Raw genomic sequence first — 15,681 nt, forward strand, 5'->3', positions numbered from 1 at the left:
GAAGCTCAAAGAAGGTCCTGGAAAGGACAAAGACAAATGGATCACATTTGAAAAGAAAAGCCACGAATCATCTTTTAACATAATTGAAAATCAAAACGTTTTGTCTTCCGTATTACGGACATTACAAGTCGACAGCTCAAGTCATAGTAATAAAGTGACAGGGGTCATTAGCGATCGGCCAACCTACATCTGCGTCACAACTGATTGGGAAAGTCCGGACAACCAGTCCAGCATACAAAGTATCAAACTAATCAAGACACACATTTCATTTGACACACCTATACCTCTCTTAAAGTCATTCCGTCGCGAATATACTCACCATATAAATCCTCAAATATCTACTTCCTGAACAACGTGTCGAACCCGAATGCAGTGTATCTACGACCCCTCTTCCTGACCATCCTGCGCGCCTCACCGAGGTCAACCAACGAGGCAGCTTTCCGCTTGATTGCGCCTTGTCATATCCATGTGGCAGGGGCGGAACAGCGGGCAAGGGCAAACAATTTGAGAAAACCGTCTCAATAAGAACCCCCAAGTAGTGGCAACTGTGCCTTCGAAGGCAGCTCATTCACCACGGCTTTCCGATTACTACGCAACACAGGCCTGGCTGTAAGCGTCGGCCTGACTGCCCTCGCTCTTTTACAGGGCGTCCGAGACGCCATGGCCGATGAACCTTCGAGTGACAGAAGTAGACACTTAGATGCTTTAGGGCCGAGAGATGTTGTATATTGCCATCAATGTTCTCATGAATGGTATCAAGATGAGCACGGCCTGACGTGCCTAAGATGCGAGAGCGATATTACAGAAATTGTACGTTCATTCCCGGGGAACGTCTCATATTCCTTTGACAATATGCTAACTGCGATACAGGTCAGTCTTGAGAGCGATCCAAGACCAGGCCATGATGAAGCACCCGAGACTCCTCCAGACTTCCGCGACCTCCATGGGCATGACCCGTGGCAACGTAATAGTACCGATTCAGACCCGGAGGAGGCAGATATTGAGGAGCATGTCCAGCATGGCCCTGGAGGCTCTGTCTTCGTCTCGCAGACTATACGAAGCTCCAGACCGCCGCGGATTGCTTTCGGAACCCGGCCCAGTCGGAGAAATGCACACCCACAAGATGGACCCGATCCTGTTATAGCAGACTTCCAAAATATGGTCAACAGTATGATGGGTCCAACCGTACGACAGGGCCAAACTGGTAGATCGGGGGCTGATACATTATTTTCTCAAGGTCAATTTGGTGGCAATACGTTTCAAACAGCTCGTGGTCCAAATGTTGTTGGTGGACGTTTTACATTCCACTCTGGACCTATTGGACCGAGAGATGCAGATGGTCCACAGCCTGGAGGTCCACCAGTAGAAGATATAGCTACGTACGCTCCAACCCCAAACTCTCCTAACGGCGGGTCCTTGTTTCTTGTTAGTCTTAGAGCCCCCCCTGACCAGCTTCCCAGGCTCATTGGAAATCTCTTCGGTGCTATGGGAGAACCCGCCGGACATGAACACGACCATCGAAGCCCCGGTATGCCCCCAAACCCACTACAAGGTCTATTTGCATCACTACTCAACCCAGCAAATGCCCGTTATGGAGATGCAGTATATAGCCAAGAAGCCCTTGATGAGATCATATCAACACTAATGGAGCAACACCCTACCTCAAACGCACCCGGACCGGCATCCCCGGATGCAATCTCCTCCCTCCCAAAGAAGAAGATAGACGAGAAAATGCTTGGCCCAGAAGGTAAAGCGGAATGCAGCGTCTGCATGGACGATGTAGTTCTCGACGAAGAAGTCGTAATGCTACCCTGTTCACATTGGTTTCACGAGCAATGTGCCTCTATGTGGCTCTCGGAACACAACACCTGCCCCATTTGTCGCAAAGGCATCGAAGGTGAAGCCACTCCAGCCTCCAGCAGCCGCCGTTCCAGCAACAGCCGCCCTGCATCAAGAAGTGAACGCCGCTTGAGCCGAATCGGCCTCGTTCGGCCAAGAATGAGCCGTGATAATACCTCAGGCAGCAGAAATGAAGCTAGGTTAGATGCCATACGCCAAAGCGGCCGCCTTTCCCCTACTGAAGAGACTCAAGGTTCAACGACGACGCCGACTGGCTCGACTAGACGCTGGCAGATTGTGGGTGATGGCAGTAGTCCTCTATTATCGCGGCCCAGAGAAAGAAGCAATGATTCTGATCCGTCGAGAGATATGCCGGGTAGCTTCTCGAGCTTTACGCGGCATAGGGAGAGGCAAGATGCTAGAAGGGAGAGTACCGGAAGGGGCAGTGGTCGGGGTAATACGAGTGGCAGTGATCATTCTCGAAGCTCGAGACGGAGTTCACGATCTGGAGATAGTTCCGGGAATGGACCGATGAATTGGCTCAGAGATCGCTTTGGCAGTGGGAGAAGTCACGATTAGATCCCTTTCACTAATGTCGATCCAAAGCGTATTGAGGGCGTTCGGTCTTTACTCTCCTCTCTTTTGACTGAGCACATGGGCTTTTCTGGGGATACCATTCGTTGATACATGGGCAATTTTACGGAGGAAGCTGTGGCGAACACACCTTGGCTTTCTTTAAGTGCTTGCTAGTAATTGGGACGCTCTGAACACGCAAGTTATCAAACTATGTACGTGTAGATTTTCGTACATGTGATGATATATGCAAGGTATTCGAAATTACAAGTAGGCCGTCAATACAGATACCCGCGTCAATGCCACAGCTGAACCGTGCTCGCCTTCACTCATCGCTTGCATGACCTCAATCATTCGTACTAGAATAATCAGTTAGTTAAAATCATCACGTTGCAACATGGAGAGGGACAACTTACAAATATCACCCTTAGCTCTAACAAACAACGGATCCCTTGCCAGCAAGTCCAGACCACCCTCTTCCTTGACCGTATCCTTAATTATTCCCCCAATACAAAGCGCTTCTAAAAACGCCCTATGATTAAACACCCACCACACCTTCGCCTCAGAATCAAACAGCTCGTAAAACAAGAAGAACGCAGTAATCGCATCATGCGCGGCCTCCAGCGCTCCTCTCGCATTAATCGGAACCTCATCACTCACGCTGCTATGCAACAACATGACATTGTGAAAATAATTACTGGTTAGAAATAATGTCTGGCGCACGATGCGCTTGTTCGTCTGCGTAAGCAGCGCGATGGTCTCAGTGTCCCAGCAGCGGAAGACGTCGGGGAAGGAACGGTAGACGGCGCGGAAGTCGGCGAGGAGTTTTGCTTTCTGGCGGGGGGTTGAGGAGATGGGGAGGTCGAGGGAGCGCGGGGAGCAGATGGTTTCCTGGACTAGGTTTGCGAGGGTCCAGCAGCCGCGGATGTAGGCTGTGTCGGTGGGGTTTGTGTTGGCGATGCTGGAGGCGTCGTCTTGGAGGTCTTCGACGGAGACGTCGGTGTGGGTTGCGCTGGGGGGGAGGGAGAGGAGGACTGTGAGGAAGGTGTCTTGTAGGAGCACGGCTTGCCAGAGTTTGCGCCGCTGCTGCTTGTCGAAGGTGCTCGCGTGCGGGGAGACGATGTTCGGGTCCCGGTGGAGGCCCATGGCGTAGGCTTGGCGGATGAGGATACCGGCGAATGCCCAGCCGTCTGAGGCGTGGTTGTCGTTTATCAGGAAGTAGGTTACTAATACCATGGCTTGGATAGAGCGGACGGAGGCTTTGTTGAGATATGAACTCATCCGGAGAGACTGATGGGCTGCGGACACGTAGAACTCGGCGGTTTGCTGGCGCTCTCGCGGTGAAGTTGTTGTTACGAATTGAGTTCCCATAGCAAGCATGGAGAAAACTAATGCTACAAATGCGGCATCGGCGCGATCTCTCTCGGGTTGAGGCAAGGACCAAAAATGTGTGTAGTCGGCATAGAAGGTTTGTCTATGCAACATAGGGTAAACCGGGTCGACGCATTCGAAATATCGTTCTAGAAGGATATCTGATTGCAACTTTTCTGGAAGAACTGATATCACTTCCGTCAGTCCTCCTTGACATGTCCAGTAATTTGCAAATGGATGTTCAGATCCAATGCCGAAGACATTCGAGGCTGAAGGATGAGAATAAGGGACATTCGAGAGGAGGCCGACGGATGAAGATGTCGAGCCCCTAGAAGCACTCCTCTCATGCGGATGTGGAACTTGTTTCGGTCCTTCAAACTCGTTTACTACAGACTTCTTCTTTGGTGGTTTGGTCATTCGCGTGGTACTATTGACCGTGCGGTTCGTTTCCCTAATGATGGTCAGAAGGTACACCGAAGCAGACTTAGTAACTCACTCTAAAATATTTGCAACGTGGGCATATCTGCATTCGGTTTGTCGTTTTATACCTAAGAGGATTAAATACACTGCTCTGCAATCTGCGAAGCGGGGTTTCCTACATGCAAGACAATGGGGTCGGCCTCTATCACACTGTTACCACTCATTAGTAGACTGCAAGAGATCTTTTGATTTAGGAACTTGGGCTGCTTGGATGTGGATGGCGTCTGCAGAAAGCCGCCGCGATTGGGGAAACAGTGGATATCGCCAGGTTATCTCAACTAGGACAAGGTTTCACATCAACCCAAAAGATTGAGCACTACATAGTACCCTACTCCATGACTAGACAAGACCCCCAACTCCAAACGCATCAAGAAAATGAATATACTCATACAACGACATCATGTGATGTATCCATCTAAAGTGTGTCCCGTCGTGTAACAATGCAATGCGGGTCCATGCATCTAGATCTAGTACTGTGTCTCAATATCACTTACCTTAGTCTTCCTCTCTACACACTCCTCGCAGGAAAGCGTTGGTTTATTCCTCTTCTGCTTCTTCTTTGCAGGTTCCGAACCCGTCACAGAGCCGTCTTCGTGCTTCACGACGGTAGGCGAGCCAGCCAATGTACTCTCGGTGGTGGCAGGAGAGATCACAGCATAAACCGGGGTTGATGGTCCACCGAATTGATTCATGTTCATGTGGCAGAGCGCAGAGCGGCCTGTGCAAGGAATAAGGAAGGAATCGTGGCCGTGGCCGTGGCCATGGACGATCGATGGTTGATGGAAATAATCTCGACTGCGGGAATATGGATCTTGAAAGCTGTCAGATGGATGAAGTGCGGGGATTTGACGTTCAGTTTCGCCACTAGTCCCGCTTGTTGGAGCTGGTCCTCGGCAACTGCACACGTGATAGAGTATGTCGGCGACATTATTGGTAGGTCTGTTTTTGGTAGCTACTCTTTTGGTGCATCACATCGTTGGATCGTGTTCCTGTCCTCTTGAATAGAAATCAAGCCTAGACAGTCTCTACAGCTTGTAAGTTCGCTACCCCTGAGTCACATGACCCCTCCCCTTTCCATACGAGGTTGCGTTTCGCTTTCCTCCATTGATGTAACAATTAGACTTCTCTCCTTTCAATCGGCTTATAAATCAAAGTCTCTAAATCAAAAGCACAAATGTGTCGGAATTTATACCCCTTTCTTTTTTGCCGATACTAAAGTGATACGTGCTTCAACGCGTACCTATGCTCTCAGGTTCACTTATAGACTCTGTGACCCCCAACTCATTATTTAGTACCCAAACTTAAGACTTAGGACAATAACCCTTATCATAGCTTTAGGGTACTAAGCTGAGTGCCCGAAAGATAGAAACAAATCCAGACGATGGCAGTATCACGTGTGCAGTAAGTGGGGCTTTGTCGCGTCGCGTCGCGAACTGTTGGGCGCGTTTCCTGCATTTGAATTATCCGTACAGTTAATGGATCGATGGATTCATCACCCCAACTACCTGACCCAGCACTTTTTGATGATTGGGAAGAACAGGTCAATACAATAATAATACCCTCAAGCACAAACTCGGACGATTTCGAAGCCTTGCATCTAATCCACGAGGAATCGATTGCTCGGAAGAACAAGGCCGGGGAAGTGATACAACATAGAAGGTGGGCATTGGCAGAAACTTTTCGAAGTGAAGCGGATTATATCGACGGTATTGAATCATTCGTTGCAAATCACTTGATTTCATCTAAATTCTAGCCAGAAACCCCGTTACGATCGAAATCAACCCAGAACCTCCTCGCCCCTCCTTCCTCACCTCCAAATCTCGAGATGCTCTCCGCTTCTTCACCAGTATCGTACCCTCCAAATTCCTCTCCGCCAGTCCCGAAACGAGCGCGTCCGCAGCCAAAGGACCTCGGCAGGACAAAGAAAGTGGGCGGCTTTTTGATCGAGGAAGAATCAGATGAAGATGACGAGTTCGCGCGCGCGGAGCCTGCTCCGAAGCGAAGAATGTTGGATGGCTCAAGATCCCCTGCCCCAGGAGCAGTTCAAAAACTAGCCGGAGAAGAACCCATACATGAAAGGCCGGCCAGTGGAAATTCTACACCAATAGTTGTCCAAGATGGCGAGCCGTCCGTTTCGCAGGCAAACGAAGGACAGAATTCTACCAATCTGTTTGCAGGCCCTGTCGAAGAGCCTGAAGCGGCAGTCGAGATTTCTGCAATACCATCATTCCTCAGCAGAATCGCACCAAAACGTGCAGATATAGTGACCTGTTCGGGGCAGTCTGTGACTGTGCAACCAAGACGGAAAGCTGCCCCTATTTCATTCGAACGGCTGGTAGCAGCAAGATCTACAACCAAAGCTGGACGTGCAAAGAAAAGCTATTATGGCATCGACATTCATAATTTGATTAGTGAAGCCGCCAAACAGACCGAAAAGGATAAGTCAAGGAAAGCAGAAGTTTCAGGGGAGGTTTTGCCTTCGGTCGAAAATCTCGCAACCAAATCCAAACCACCTCGAAGGACTCTGATGTGGACGGAGAAATACCGAGCAAGGCACTTTATGGAGCTTGTAGGAGACGATCGAACACATCGCCAAGTCCTGAGATGGCTAAAGGCATGGGATCCTCTTGTTTTCCCAAAGGCTGGCAAGGCAAAAGTCGTGGCTCCTAAACGTCCTGGGGCTGAAGTTGATGAGGAAAAGGCCCACAAAAAGATCCTGCTCCTGACTGGGCCTCCTGGTCTTGGAAAGACTACATTGGCACATGTATGTGCAAGACAAGCTGGTTACGAGATTATGGAGATCAACGCCAGCGATGAGAGGAGCCGAGACGTAGTAAAAGGGAGGATAAGAACTAGCGTTGGCACCGAGAGTGTCAAAACTGGCTCTACCGTGACGTCGAAGACAGGGCATGTTCAAAAGGTTGCCCATCCCCTTTGCGTCGTGGTTGATGAAGTGGACGGTGTGGTTGGAGGGGCTGGAGGTTCTGGAGAAGGCGGATTCGTCAAGGCATTGATCGATCTTATTCAGTTGGACCAGAAGAACTCCTCGGCTTTGCCTAATTTAGGATACGCTCGAAAGAAGAAGAAAGGTGATGATTTCAGACTGATGCGGCCACTGATCCTAATTTGCAACGATGTCTATCATCCGTCTTTGAAACCTCTACGTCACTCGAACTTGGCTGAAATCATTCATGTCCGAAAACCTCCTTTGGATGCTGTTGTAGCTCGCATGAAGTCCGTGTTTGAGAAAGAGGGGGTTTCCTGCGACAATGATGCGGTACGGAGACTATGTGAAGCAACTTGGGGGGTAAGTCCAACAGAATCTCGAAAAGGGCGAGAGGGTACTGGAGAAGGCGACTTAAGGGGGATTATGGTTGTTGGAGAGTGGGCAGCAGGAAAGCTAAAGGCATCAACCAAGGACGGCAAAGCACGATTAACGAGGAAATGGGTTGAGCAAAACATGACTAACGATTTGTCACACGGTGGAGGTGGAGCACGAGGAGTTGGACGGGGCGGGACAAAAGATGTTGTCAACAGAGTATTCCTCGAGGGTGCTGGCTTTCCTAAGACAATGGCTATGAATGCAGCTCCCACTCTGTCCGACGACCAGCCGAAAACACAGCTTGGCGTCGCAGAGCTAGCGAAGAGGGCTGGTATGGATCGGCTGAGGGAGATGGTAGATACAAGCGGTGAGATTGACCGCATTGTTACCGAAATCTTCGCCCAGTATCCAAGTCAGCCTTTCAACGATGACTCGATACTATCCAAACCCGATGCAGCTTATGAGTGGCTGCATTTCCACGACACATGCTCCCATCGAGTGTATGCGGATCAAGCATTTGAATTGCTTCCATACCTCAGTCAGCCGGTCCTAGCCTGTCATCACCTTTTCTCGTCTCCCGCGAGGCATTATTTTGGTGCCACAAACGACAAGAAATGGGGAGAGGAAGAAGAGGATGAAGAAGTTCTTCCCTTCTCTGGACCAAGAGCCGACTACGAGGCCTTTGAGGCAGAGAAGTCAAACCGAGCCATTGTCCTCGCTCTGCAAGCTAGCCTCAATGCTCCGCTTTTGAGGAGCTTCAGAAGTCCAGAAGATATTGCCACTGATCTCCTGCCCTATCTCGTCCGGATGCTGACTCCAGAGATCAAACCCATTATTGTGGGTGGGAGTGGGGATCAGAAAGGGATTGCAAGTGTACGAAAAGAGTCGGAGAAAGCAATGGTCAGGCGGGCTGTGGATACTATGGGTGGCGTGGGAGTGATCTTCGAGCGTGGCAAGCTGGAAGGCGACTTCACCAACAGAGCGACCCAATGGGTCTATCGAATGGAGCCGTAGGTCGTCTCTTTTCTCCAATTAAATCTTACTAATATTTTCTAGGCCTCTGGATGCATTGATCACATTCGAAACAGCCCCAGTTCTTGCCAGTGCACCAGCCCCAGTCCGTTACGCCGTCCGCCAAGTTCTCGACCAAGAATATCAAAAGAACATAATCGTCCGCGAAAATGCGTTCCGGCAAGCTAGATATCGGGCCGGAAATCCCAACGACGATGTCGATTTTTCATTTCCAGAAAATAAGAAGGAGAATAAGGATCGTCACCTCGAGGAGCGGATTCTGGGCCCGACGAAAGACTTCTTCGGGAGGATAGTCAAGGAAGATGCGATGCCACTGCAAGAGATTGACGGAAATGCGGAGTCTGAAAGGAAGACGAAGAAGGGGCAGACGGGAAAGAGCGACAACAAAGTTTGGGTAAGTTATCATGAGGGATTCTCGAATGCTGTCAGGAAACCGATTACGATTGATGAGCTACTCCGGGGTCTATAAGTACATAGCCTGAGGGTTAATAAACGTTCTGTACATTTGTTCAACTTTGCATCCGCCGGGGATCGTTCCTCGCATCCAATTTATATGGTAGATTTCGAGTAGACATTCTGAATAGCGGGAGAGTTCTTAAGTTGAGCATAACATTTGACCATTGTCTCGCAAGTTTGCGAGACCCGTAAACCGCTTTGATCTTGCTCAAAACTGTTTGCTATTTTGATTGTTCCTGGCCAACGGATAGTTCCTTACCTTCGTATGGAGCTCCCGAAGGTTGTTGCTCATCGCCCCTGCCATTCATGCCTACCATCCATGTCTTCCCTTCATAAAATTGGCAATAGTACGGTATCTTTTCAACGTCTGATGTTTAGGCTATGCCAAGCATCTGTTTCTATGTGTTAATCTTCCACCTATTCTATAGTAAATACTCCTGGGATTTTCCCAGAGCCATATACCTTGATGTACGGAGCAGGAGTTTGTCCGAGTATATCCTTAGCCAGCGGCGACATATTTTTCGACCTGATTAGTCCTCCGATAATCCGATGGACCAACTGCCATTGGGTAGGGTGGTGCGAGGGATGCTCCTGGCCCCATTAAGTCTCGAATGCCCTACATATAAGCTTTGGCTTTGATATTATTAGTGTTACCGTGAGCCCCTTTACAAATCAGACCTCGCTAAATTTTCGGCTTTTTTTCGCGCTTTCATGGGCCTATCGAAACAAACCTTTGCATATAATATCAAGCTCAAATTCTTGACCTATGATCGAGCTCCTATCGTGTAGTGTTACAAGGATAATAGACGTCAGTGTGTCGCTCGTGGAATTACTTAATATGGCGTTTTCTAAAATTGGAATCCCGATGAGATACCACAGTAGAGGTACAAACCTCCATATTGCAAGTCGACGTTTGACTTATCCTAAAGTACATCTACTGAGAATCCAAAACCCAATGCAGTAGTGCTCTGTAGCTATTGAATAATTATTGTTTTTCCTGAGAACTAGCTATGGCTAACACCGTTTCCCAAAAGCAGCATTCTTCCCAAAGCGGACGCGTCTATGTTATTTCCCTCGTAGCAATACGCATATACGAGATTAAGACCGCAGTTCGGGGTTGTATTATCCCGTGCTTTGATATACAGAAACAATATAAGGCAAGTCTTGTACTCCCTCCAGTTCATGTTTGTGCCTCATCTGCTCCGACCGTCGACTTGATTAACTATTAATAATCACTGAGACTTCTTGCCTTTCGATATAACTTCACCTTCAAATAGCCAGCCACAGCTACAAAGAATCTCGCTGAATATTTACTTTCGTGACCTCGCTAAATTCCTTGGTGGTCTTGCAACAGTCTTCTTGGTTATCATTATAACAACGAACTGTTATCCGAGAGACAATATACAACAACATGATATCTCTACTTATTCGAGTTTACACATCCTTCGTCCCGCCGACACCCGAGAAGAAAAGTGATGCTGTCAGATTAGGCATCTTAGGAACCGCGCAAACTGCGTAAGTGCCCCTGACTGTAACCTTCTTAGTATATTATTAACATTGCATAGCCCCCTATCGCTGGTCCTGCCAGCGAAGTCGCATCCTGAAGTCGTTTTGCAAGCTGTCGCTGCGAGAGATCGTACTCGTGCCGAAGCATTCGCAAAGAAGCATGGGATCCCCGATGTCAGAGACACATATCAGGGCTAGTTATAACACCTTAGGAATTTATAGATCAGTGAGAGCTAATTATCTGCAGACATTCTTGACGACCCAAAAATCGATGCCGTTTACATCCCACTGCCTAACAGTCTGCATATGGAGTGGGCTGTCCGCTCCATCCGCGCTGGCAAGCATGTCTTACTCGAGAAACCATCTGTCAGCACCGCAGCCGAAGCCGAGATCCTTTTCAGCATGCCGGAACTGTCTTTACCCAATGCCCCTGTCTTGCTCGAAGGCTTCCACAACCGCTTTCACCCTGCCATTCACCTCTTCAAATCTTTCATCACCCCCGCCGACGTCGTACACGTGCATACTGAAGCCATGGTGCCGTGGCTAATGGTCAACAAGGATAGCATCGGACTCAACTACAGTCTCGGTGGTGGGTGTATGATGATGTTAGGGACATACAACTTTACCATCCTGCGCATGATCTTTAACGCGGCGCCAGAAGAATGTCTAGCCTGCGACACCCATGTTCACGCTGATGGCATTCACGACAAGTGCGATTATGACTTTACAGCCACATTTCGCTTTCCCAATGGCGGCATCGGCGAGGGTACGAATACGTTCCAGGGCCCCCTTATCTGGAAGCCCTCCACGGCCAGAGTGACGCACAAAGAGACAGTAGTTCTTGACAAATTGCTCCCAGCGACCGAGGAGAAGATGCTCACGCGAGAGGTAACGCTGCACGGCTTCATGAATGCCGTTATCTGGCATCGCATCGACGTGAAGGACTCTTTTGTGATCCGCTCCAAGGTGGATGGCAAGCCTATCAGGAAATGGGTCGAATCGAAGTCGCACAAGGCCTACACCTACAAGGAAGCCGGTGGCGAGTTCGCAGACCTGCCAGGTGAGGACTGGTGGATGTCATTTCGCTACGAGCTGGAGGAGTTTGTAAATAAGGTCAAGGGCCGCAAGACACAGTTCTGGATCCCTGGGGAGGTAGGCGCTGTCTTATCCTAAAATTCTGATATCATATATAAGAGCTGAGGAGCTAAGAGATGTGACAGCTCCCAAGCCCCACAACTCTTTCTAAGCACCCTTTCGCCATGCTAATTCGTCGATTAGGACTCCATTGCGGGAATGAAGATGCTAGATATGGCATATGAGAAGAGCGGCTTGGGACTGCGACCGACCAGTACATTCCGCTAACTTAAGGCGAGACAGGGAAGAAGAACGTAAATATTCTGTGTTCTGAGAAACGCTCACATTGTAAAGATATCTTCTTTGGCGTGTGGAAGACACCGCTGAAAAAATAGGACTTTTCATCTGGTCACTTGACCCTCCTTACATAAGCTATAGTAGCTTTAACAATGACGACGGGTATTGACGTTTTTTGGGGCTGCGTTAGATGTGCATTCCCGCTCTCAAATAAACCAAGGGCCCATACCTTTCTAACACAACGCGGAGGAATTAAGATTCTGAATATATCCTTGAAGTCATCGTTTGGAAACAATACGAGCCTCGAGATATATATCTCATTGTTCGTTTATGACTTAGCATCCACCAAAACCATTTGCTCTCTGAAAAGAGCCGCTTCTCGATTCATGTCCTCTGCAGATCTTGGTTTTCTATCCGCATCCTCGATTCTTGGAAACTTTCCATGCTGTGTAGGCCGACTTTGATCCCACAGTCCACCTCCCACGTTGCCTTCCTCACTCTCTAACCTATCGTATATTCCGTCGCCTTCATCCGAGCCCTTGGTGCGTGGGATGATATGGCAATGAACATGAGCAACGGTCTGGCCGGCCCATTTGCCGTCCTGGATTGTGATATTGAAGCTCCCATCTTCCACCTTGCCAGCAGCGCCGTCAGCCCCGAAGTAATTGCTGGCTAACATCTTCTGAACTTTCTGCACTGTCGTGAACAGGTCCGTGACTTCATCTTGAGAGAGGTCTGTGAGACGCTGGGCTGGTCGATATGGAATGACTAGCACATGACCTGGGAGCACGGGTTTGATATTGACCAAAGCGTAGCAAAGTGGCGCTTTATAGAAGACCTATGAAACATTAGTATGATGAAATGTGAAACTAACATGCAAACCCAGACATTAGATTACCTGGTCAGTGACTTCGAAAGGTCCAAAATGAATGAGATTTTTGGAACTCATGGCCCGGATATGGCGAGACAGAAATACCGGATGCGAGATGAAGGGGCGCAAGACCATGTCCCCAGAGTCTAGGTAATGTGTCTCTAGAATGAGAGAAGTAGGCAAGGTTGAAAAGACGTTTGAGGAAGATGATGTGATGACATTTGGATATTTTGCCTCAGGCAACGAACGGTGGGCGGGTATGTTTTGAAACACTTTAGACGACAACCTTCATCTCTCTTTCATCTACTCGAGGAAAGCCTCGTTACATACAAGCATTTTCAAGGTTATTCCTCCGCCAACCAGGGAAGAAGCGAGATCATTTGCTCAAGTAGTCTTACGGAACGTCGGATCCCGGCCACAATGGGAGCCTCAATTGGGCCTTGTAGTGGGGCAATGAGAGCGGACAAACATCTCTCAAGGAGTCTTATGAAGTTTCCATATAATATACCATCCCTTCCTTTTATTTTCCTTTTCTTGTCTTCGTCCACTTCTATCGTTCATTCGCTTCGTAGCTATTCTTTTCTTCTACATCTACCTTCAACCATCGAAGCGCAGGTCCGCTTTGATTATTCTTTTACAAGACAATCTTCAAGTGGAACTCCGCTCCACAACTGCCTAACAATGTTTAGATATCTGTCTTTATTTGTTTTTGCTAGGCTAGCTTTGGGTGGCGCAATCCTATGGGATGGTCGATTCAACGATATGACCTCAAGTTCGGAATTGGATAGCTGGTCATGGAGCAACCAAGTCGGGCCATATCAATACTATATTGTGAGTACATCTGCCCATTTTTATCGACTCATTTTCTCAAAGCTTCAAAGCATGGTTCTGAGAACGCCACCTCCTATGTCAACTTAGATCCGGCATTCAAAAACCCAGCGGACACTGTCAGCACACAGGGAGTCAAAATTACCCTAGACAGCACATCCTACTGGGAAGGCCAAACCATGAGACGGACTGAACTCATTCCCCAGACCAGCGCAGCAATCAACAGTGGCAAGGTTTATTACCACTTCAGTCTGCAGCGTACAGATACAAATGCACCAAGCGAGTTCCGTGAGCACCAGATTGCCTTCTTCGAAAGCCACTTTACCGAGATGAAGTCAGGGTGGCAGAGTGGTGCTTCTGGGACTAGCGACCCGCTTTTGCGGTGGGATGTCTCCTCATCGACTGAATGGAATACGACATGGGAGGCTGGTGTCTGGCACAATATTGCTTACGGAATCGATTTCTCTGCGGGATCTGTGGAGTTCTACCACTCTACCGGTGCGGATGACCTAGTCCTTACACACTCAGCAGTCACTGTTTCTGCCTCTTCCAATGGAAAGGACTGGCATCTTGGTGTCCTGGAGCTTCCCCGTGATGGATATGCTGATGCGACTGAAGATATATATTTCAGTGGCGTCTATGTGGAGAGTGGGGATCTGACAACTAGTGTCTCTGGGGGTGCTGCCAATAGCTCTTCTACTTCATCTTCATCTTCGTCTTCAATCGACATTGGAACAGTAACGACTTTGTCGACAGCAGTGGCATCCGCTGCTTCCTCTACTACGGCAAGCATTGCGCCGATCATAACTTCTTCTGCTATAGAAGCTGCTGCTACCCCAACACCATCTGAGCCTGAGGATGATAATGACGATGACTGCGAATAAGCTTCTTTCGACCTCATCATTGCATCGAATGCGTTCTGGGAGATTCTACGAAGCGCATCAACCCTTCTTGTATATATTTTGTGGAAGATTCTACACCCTCGAATTTTCTATATAACCTGTAAATAGATTTTGCAACACCGGATAAGCTGCGATTCTGACGCCTTCCTTGGATAAGTGCCACTGTTTCCATACTCAAATTTTTAAAAAGGCCAATGTCTTTATTTCTTCATTTACTTTCAATGGCTACCAAGTCAATTATTCGTGGACAGCCGTTGCTTCAGTCTTATCCTTAACAATCTTCTTAACGGCAGATCTTTCCATAAGACGCTTGTTCCACGCAAAGTAGTTGGGGTAATTCTTCTCCAGCTCAAGACTACCAGTATCATCGCCGAATATGAAGGGCAGCATGAGGTCCCAGGTGACGAAAGACAGATCAGCGATCGTGCTATATATCACGTTGTTAGCAAAAAACGGTTCCTCCTCCCCTTTCCAGACAGGATGCACATACCACTTGTTACCAACCAGCCACTGCTTCCCCTCCAACGCCTTGTCCAACACATAAAACACCCTCTTGACTTGATCATGGTACCTCTTCTTCGCACTAGGAAGCGATTCCTCATGGAATCTCGTAAACCATACCGCTTGTCCGAAATATGGGCCTTGGCCACTCATCTGGAAATGCAACCATTGGGAAACATAGAAGCGCTCTGGAGATGAGGTGTAGGTGAGAGTTGCTGTGGTGTCGTAGGTCTGTACGAGGTATTCGATGATGGCGCCGGATTCCCAGAGTGTGATACCAGTATTCGGGTCTTCGATGACGGGGACGCGGCCGTTGGGGTTGAGGGTTTCGAAGGGTGGTTTCTTCATATCGGCCATGTCTGATGCTTGGTTAGTGGGGTAGGTCGTCGGCGCGGGAAAGTGGAGGGTTCACTGATGAACTTTGTAGTATAGGGAACCTTGAGCTCCTCGAGGATGATGGCAACCTTCCATGGGTTTGGGCCAGTAGCTGACAAGGGATATCAATGAGAATACCAAAGAAGAGGATCTGGAAGCCTTTTTGCCCACGAACCGTGACTGTAGAGGACAATTGGCTTGCTCATTGTCACTGTAAATATATATATATATATATATTATCGTTTTTTTCGTTT

At 48.6% G+C, this 15,681-nt stretch overlaps 8 protein-coding genes across 8 annotated transcripts; 5 read left to right on the plus strand and 3 right to left on the minus strand.

Annotated features, from left to right (window-relative positions):
- Positions 1–540: 540 nt before the first annotated feature.
- On the plus strand, positions 541–2,418 carry LHYA1_G008413 (putative RING finger protein; the record flags this gene model as incomplete). Its single annotated transcript, XM_031153333.1, has 2 exons — positions 541–810; positions 871–2,418. Coding segments are annotated over 2 exons (1,818 nt in total), but the record flags the coding sequence as incomplete, so codon positions are not given.
- A 258-nt stretch (positions 2,419–2,676) lies between these two features.
- fsa6_6 (Fusarisetin A cluster transcription factor) lies at positions 2,677–4,955 on the minus strand (the record flags this gene model as incomplete). The annotated part of the gene is made up of 5 exons (XM_031153334.1): positions 2,677–2,771; positions 2,829–4,234; positions 4,280–4,331; positions 4,383–4,413; positions 4,758–4,955. The coding sequence occupies 5 exons, from the start codon at positions 4,953–4,955 to the stop codon at positions 2,677–2,679; spliced, it is 1,782 nt and encodes a 593-aa protein (XP_031001305.1).
- Positions 4,956–5,746: 791 nt separating this feature from the next.
- On the plus strand, positions 5,747–9,086 carry ctf18 (Chromosome transmission fidelity protein; the record flags this gene model as incomplete). Its single annotated transcript, XM_031153335.1, has 3 exons — positions 5,747–5,969; positions 6,021–8,595; positions 8,642–9,086. 3 exons carry the CDS (start codon positions 5,747–5,749, stop codon positions 9,084–9,086), a joined length of 3,243 nt encoding a protein of 1,080 aa, XP_031001304.1.
- Positions 9,087–10,484: 1,398 nt separating this feature from the next.
- Positions 10,485–10,777, plus strand: LHYA1_G008416 (uncharacterized protein; the record flags this gene model as incomplete). The annotated part of the gene is made up of 2 exons (XM_031153336.1): positions 10,485–10,588; positions 10,639–10,777. The coding sequence occupies 2 exons, from the start codon at positions 10,485–10,487 to the stop codon at positions 10,775–10,777; spliced, it is 243 nt and encodes an 80-aa protein (XP_031001303.1).
- Positions 10,778–10,885: 108 nt separating this feature from the next.
- On the plus strand, positions 10,886–11,987 carry YMO1 (putative oxidoreductase; the record flags this gene model as incomplete). The annotated part of the gene is made up of 2 exons (XM_031153337.1): positions 10,886–11,712; positions 11,957–11,987. The coding sequence occupies 2 exons, from the start codon at positions 10,886–10,888 to the stop codon at positions 11,985–11,987; spliced, it is 858 nt and encodes a 285-aa protein (XP_031001302.1).
- Positions 11,988–12,278: 291 nt separating this feature from the next.
- aph1 (Bis(5'-nucleosyl)-tetraphosphatase [asymmetrical]) lies at positions 12,279–12,956 on the minus strand (the record flags this gene model as incomplete). The annotated part of the gene is made up of 2 exons (XM_031153338.1): positions 12,279–12,788; positions 12,849–12,956. 2 exons carry the CDS (start codon positions 12,954–12,956, stop codon positions 12,279–12,281), a joined length of 618 nt encoding a protein of 205 aa, XP_031001307.1.
- A 546-nt stretch (positions 12,957–13,502) lies between these two features.
- On the plus strand, positions 13,503–14,533 carry LHYA1_G008419 (uncharacterized protein; the record flags this gene model as incomplete). Its single annotated transcript, XM_031153339.1, has 2 exons — positions 13,503–13,652; positions 13,703–14,533. The coding sequence occupies 2 exons, from the start codon at positions 13,503–13,505 to the stop codon at positions 14,531–14,533; spliced, it is 981 nt and encodes a 326-aa protein (XP_031001306.1).
- A 255-nt stretch (positions 14,534–14,788) lies between these two features.
- Positions 14,789–15,633, minus strand: OpS6 (Glutathione S-transferase-like protein OpS6; the record flags this gene model as incomplete). The annotated part of the gene is made up of 4 exons (XM_031153340.1): positions 14,789–14,978; positions 15,042–15,411; positions 15,465–15,539; positions 15,603–15,633. 4 exons carry the CDS (start codon positions 15,631–15,633, stop codon positions 14,789–14,791), a joined length of 666 nt encoding a protein of 221 aa, XP_031001308.1.
- Positions 15,634–15,681: the final 48 nt, after the last annotated feature.

This window comes from Lachnellula hyalina (genome assembly GCF_007821495.1).
Source record: "Lachnellula hyalina strain CBS 185.66 chromosome Unknown contig00259, whole genome shotgun sequence".
Taxonomy (NCBI): domain Eukaryota; kingdom Fungi; phylum Ascomycota; class Leotiomycetes; order Helotiales; family Lachnaceae; genus Lachnellula; species Lachnellula hyalina.